We start from the raw sequence: 5,822 nt of genomic DNA, 5'->3' as shown, positions 1-5,822 counted from the left end.
GTACGGAGCCACAAAGCTGGAATTTTGCAGAACTGTGTGGTGTGCTTCAGTCATAGAATGACCGTCCATACATATCGTGGATTTCCTTCCGATCTTGCCTTTTCCACTTAGTCTCCCCTCGTGTCGCGATTGAAGAATACCAATCGGCTTAAGGTCAGGAACATAGTCAATACGGAACTCAATTACCTCCTCATTTCCATAGCCCTTGACGATGCTTCCTTCTGGCCTAGCACGGTTACGAACATATTTCTTTAATACTCCCATGAACCTCTCAAAGGGGAACATATTGTGTAGAAATACAGGACCGAGAATGGAAATCTCTTCGACTAGGTAGAGCAGGAGGTGCGTCATAATATCGAAGAAGGATGGTGGGAACACCAACTCGAAACTGACAAGGCATTGGACCACATCGTTCTGTAACCGTGGTAGATCTTCTGGATTGATTACCTTCTGAGAGATTGCATTGAGGAATGCACATAGCTTCACAATGGCTACTCGAACATTTTCCGGTAGGAGCCCCCTCAAAGCAATCGGAAGCAATTGCGTCATAATCACGTGGCAGTCGTGAGACTTCAGGTTTTGGAACTTTTTCTCCGCCATGTTTATTATTCCCTTTATATTCGACGAGAAGCCAGACGGGACCTTCATACTGCTCAGGCATTCAAAAAAAATGACCTTCTCTTCTTTGGTAAGAGCGTAGCTGGCACGACCTTGAAACCATTCCGGATGCCGGTCATCTGGGTCTTTCAAAAGTTGCTGGTCCTGCTGTGCTTCCTTTGTATCATTTGTCTTCCCATACACGCCCAAGAAGCTTAGCAGGTTCACGCAAATATTCTTCGTAACATGCATCACGTCCATTGCAGAGCGGACATCTAGGACTTTCCAATATTCTAGCTCCCAAAATATAGATTTCTTCTTCCACATGGGTGCGTGCCCGTCAACTCCCCGCGGAACTGATTGTCCGCCAGGACCCTTTCCAAAGATGACTTTCAAATCCTTGACCATATCAAATATCTCAGCACCAGTACGTTCCGCAGGCTTCGGCCGGTGATCTGCCTTGCCGTTGAAATGCTTGCCTTTCTTTCTTACGTTATGATTTCGGGGAAGAAATCGACGATGACCCAGGTACACGTTCTTCTTACAATTAACCAAACGTACACTTTCAGTCTCATGTAAGCAGTGCGTGCATGCATTGTATCCCTTATTTGTCTGTCCCGAAAGGTTACTGAGAGCAGGCCAATCGTTGATGGTTACAAAAAGCAACGCTCGTAGGTCAAATTCCTCTCCTTTGTGCTCATCCCAGACACGTACACCAGGTCTGGCCCACAACTGTAAAAGTTCATCAACTAATGGCCTTAGGTACACATCGATGTCGTTCCCGGGTTGCTTTGGACCTTGGATGAGCACTGGCATCATAATGAACTTCCGCTTCATGCACAACCAAGGAGGAAGGTTGTAGATGCATAGAGTCACGGGCCAGGTGCTATGGCTGGAGCTCTGCTCGCCTAAAGGATTCATGCCATCAGTACTTAGACCAAATCTTATGTTCCTTGCGTCAGCTGCAAAATCTTTGAACACTCTGTCGATCTTTCTCCATTGCGTTCCATCAGCGGGGTGTCTCAACTCCCCGTCGGACTTACGGTCCTCTTTGTGCCATCGCAACGACTTGGCATGCTTTTTGTTCATGAACAAACGTTTCAACCGTGGTATTATAGGAGCATACCACATCACCTTGGCGGGAACCCTCTTCCTGGGTTTCTCGCCCTCAACATCGTCACCAGGGTCATCGCCTCTGATCTTATAACGCAATGCAGTGCATACAGGGCATTCATTCAAATTCTCGTATTCATCGCGGTAGAGGATGCAGTCGTTAATGCATGCATGTATCTTTAGAACCTCTAAACCTAGAGGGCAGACAACCTTCTTTGCTTCGTACGTACTGGTGGGCAACTCGTTATTCTTCGGAAACATATTCTTCAACATTTTCAGCAAATTTTCAAATGATGAGTCACCTACACCTTCCTGTGCCTTCCATTTTAGCAAATCCAGTGTGCAGCCCAGCTTTTTCAGACTATTATCGCATCCTGGATACAACGACTTTTTGTGATCCTCTAACATGCGATCCAAATTCTCCCTATCCTTGTCAGTTTCGCAGCGTCTCCGTGCATCAGCAATGGTCCGACCAAGATCATCAACGGGCTCATCATGTGCCTCTTCTTCACCTTCACCTAACCCTTCCCCACCTTCAGCATCATCCTCCATGAAAGTATCACCAAAATGATCATGATAGTTGTCATCGATATCATCCCCTTCTTCATCTTCTTCCATTCTAACCCCTCTTTCTCCATGCTTGGTCCAACAATTATAGCTTGGCATGAAACCGTGCCGAAGCAGGTGCATGTGAACGTCTCTTGAGGAGGAGTAACCCTTCTGATTCTTACAGACAGCACATGGACAGATAATAAAACCTTGCTGCTTGTTCGCATTTGCCACTACGAGAAAATCTTTCAAACCCGTAGTGAACTCGCCGGAGAGTCGGGGACCGTACATCCATTGCCGATTCATCTGCATTATTATTATATAAAGTATATAATTAACCATCATGCATTTGTTAAACTAACTAGCTAGAAATAATACAAATTAAACAATGAACTACACACATGCATATTCTATCAATGACACATGAAAGGTTCAAGTTGCTAACCGCGATCGCGGAGGAAAAATAAATGAGAAAGCTCAAGTGTGGCTCGGACACTTCATATCATGTTTGTTTCAGGCTCTCGGGCATTTCATCGAACACCTTGTGTGCATAGGAGGAACCAAAAGCAAACCCACCACCCCCTTCTGAAAATTGTGAAGTGAGCTGAGTGAAGTGAAGTGAGCTGAGTCCTATATATAGGGATGGGCCTTTAGTCCTGGTTGGCCAGGCCAACCGGGACTAAAGCCCCTCCCGTCCGCCAGCTGGATGGGCCTTTAGTCCCGGTTGGCCTGGCCAACCGCGACTAAAGGCCTTCGGGGACCTTTAGTTCCGGTTGGCCAGGCCAACCGGGACTAAAGCCCCTCCCGTCCGCCAGCTGTCGACCGAGCGCGCTGGGCCCAGATAGTTGGTCGCGGGTCTCCTCCCGAACCGCGACTAAAGACCCCTTTTGTCGCGGTTCGATTATTTTGGGGACTAATGGGGGCCTATGGAAGCCTATTTTTCTACTAGTGCTTGTATTTTGGAACTGATGGAATATTTAGTTTGGCTGATGGGGGAGACGATGGAGTGTGTTTATGTTTATTTATAATGTGGTCATTTGGTGGGCATTTTATGGTGTGATTTTGTGTTATGCGCTAATCAACTCATACTTTTGTGGGTAAATTTCTACGTTGATGGCTACATGTACTATATTGGTTCTATAGTATCATCACATGGTGGCACTTCTTTTTTCTAGGTGGTAAGAGGGTGCACGGGGTTGATATATTTTCCTATCCGGTTGATGTTTATTGATTTGAAAAATCATTGGCCGATCAAAATCGTAAACCAAATTCAAACTTGAATACCTCAATCGAATAAAATAGCTTCAAAATTAGGGAGTACGGTGAATTAAAATAATTAAATGAGAGAGATCCTTGAGAAATTATTGACCCGATCAAAATCAGGTGACTAAGTTCTAAACCGAAGACCTCAATTAATTGTGAGGACTTAAAAATTAGGAAGCATGGTGTATAGTATAAAAGAATTGAATGAGAGCTTTGAGAAATTGTTGACTTGGTGAAAATCGGGTGACCCAATTTCAATTGGACACCTCAATTGATTGTGAGGCCTTTTACCCCTAGGGAGCTTAGTGATATAATAGATTATTTACTGAAATTAATCATGAATTTTCCTAAAATTACAACACTCCATTCGTCTTTGAAAAGAAGGCCTATAAGTTATGTTTGAAGTCAAACGTTGCATCGTTTGACCATGTTTATAGGAACAACCACTAACAACTAGTACAATACAAAATAAATATAGTATAAAAATATATTTTATTACGTATCGAATGATATTAATTAGGTACTGTAGTTCTTGATAGTCCTTCCTATAAATTTGATGAAACTTTACACTGTTTGACTTCATTAGAAAATTTGGATTGGCCGTTTGCTCTTGTCTGAGTGTTGTTGCATTGCATATGAAATTACATATATGGACAATATACATGCTGAAAAAATGACTAGTATGGGAAAGTGCACATGCACAATTTTTTGTATGTGGGAAACATACACGGTTGATAGTATCAAGAAAGTGCTAGTGATTTCGGCAGCCTCAACAAATGACGCGCAACAAAAACGGCGAGCTTGCTACTTAGACTTATAATAATACCGGAGAAAAGTGGAGATGCAACATGACCCCCATTTTTTTTCTTGGGATTTTTTTAATGTTGGAGCATACTCCCCATTTTGTAGGCCAAAGACTTATTATTTAAAATTCAATTATGTTTTCCACACTACTTACACAAATTATTTGTTCTCATTGGTACATGTTTATTACATTGAAGTAGTATGAACCTGGTTGGTTGCCACTTAGTTCGCGGGTCCGAAGGAGATGAGGGTGCGCTTGTTGTCCCTGACCTCCTCGAGTAAAATCGCTCTGTATGCACTAGGTTGGCCGTTGTTGTTCAATGCTTTGATGTCGAGGCGATATTTCACACCGGCGGCATTTGCCTCCGCACCGCTCACCACCTTGATGAATTTGAGCCCGTCGTGTGCCTGCTTGACGTGCTCCGCCACTGCCCACCCGTCGAGCTCTTGGACGCGTGGTTCATTGTCGGGGTCTCCAATAGGATACCACTCTTCCTCGGCGGAAGTTGCAAACGGGTAAGCCACGACAACAATGGCGAAAATGATGAGGAGGAGGCTACCGGTCCTCATTGCTGACAATTTTGAGGTGGTGCGGGTTTGGCTTGATGTATGCGCTTATGCAGCTTTGAGACCAATCTCGATGCTTGTTCTGGTGCTGGCTAAAGATGAATGAGGTGCAGGCATCTAAATAGGCACGACAATTGCAAGGTTGATATTAATTGCATATTTTTTTCATATGCCATTTATTAGTATCAATCAAGTAGATGTATATCAAGATTATTATATTAAAGTACTTCCTAAATGGTAACCATGTACATGCAATGCACATAATATTAGGCAATAAAGTAGTTGCATTGCAAATTAATATTTTGCAAGATAATAATTGCACGTTGATATTAGTTAGGATATAGTAATTAATTGGTTGGTACTCGTAATAGCATATTGATTAAGGGAAGGTGCTAAACCTGTTTAGCGCTAAACACTGGAGTAACAGAGATTAATTGACAGGGTTTTGTCATTTATGCCATTAGTTGTCTCTCACTATTCAGTTTTGCCATTAGAAGTTATAATTGCTCAAAATACCAATGTTTCATGAAATGCTTGCTCAAAATGCCATTATATACCTCAAAAAATGCTATCGTTCCATTAAATATTCGCTAAAAATGGCATTGACACCATTACTGTTAGGTCAGACCAATTGATCATGTTATATGACCAAAATACCCCAAGACCTACATGTCAGGTCGCTCTATCTCATAATGATAAGTGTGGGTCCTACTTGTTAGGAGTAAGCAAGTGAATAATTTTTCGAGAAAAATATGAACGATGTTGGGGATTTGAGTGGGACCCACACTTTAACATAGTGAGATAGAGGGAGAGCTGCCATGTTGGTCCATGAGTATTTTGGTCAATATAACATGGTAAACGGGTTTTGAGCTGACATTAATGGTTTATAGTAGTACTTTTGAGCATGAGCCTAACAGAGCGAGCATTTT

The 5,822-nt window shown here is 42.9% G+C and overlaps 1 protein-coding gene across 1 annotated transcript; it reads right to left on the bottom strand.

Annotated features, from left to right (window-relative positions):
- Positions 1-4,548: 4,548 nt before the first annotated feature.
- LOC109744860 (putative cysteine proteinase inhibitor 7) lies at positions 4,549-4,896 on the bottom strand. Its single transcript, XM_020304006.1, has one exon. It carries the CDS (start codon positions 4,894-4,896, stop codon positions 4,549-4,551), a length of 348 nt encoding a protein of 115 aa, XP_020159595.1.
- Between the last annotated feature and the right edge of the window lie 926 nt (positions 4,897-5,822).

The sequence above is a fragment of the Aegilops tauschii genome, chromosome 3, assembly GCF_002575655.3.
Source record: "Aegilops tauschii subsp. strangulata cultivar AL8/78 chromosome 3, Aet v6.0, whole genome shotgun sequence".
Lineage (NCBI taxonomy): Eukaryota > Viridiplantae > Streptophyta > Magnoliopsida > Poales > Poaceae > Aegilops > Aegilops tauschii.
Note: the sequence above shows the minus strand (reverse complement) of the source record. Positions and strands in the feature narration are given on the sequence as shown.

What these genes read in the sequence shown, in the direction of transcription:
- LOC109744860 (XM_020304006.1), bottom strand. Translation starts at nt 4,896, where the DNA reads ATGAGGACCGGTAGCCTCCTCCTCATCATTTTCGCCATTGTTGTCGTG.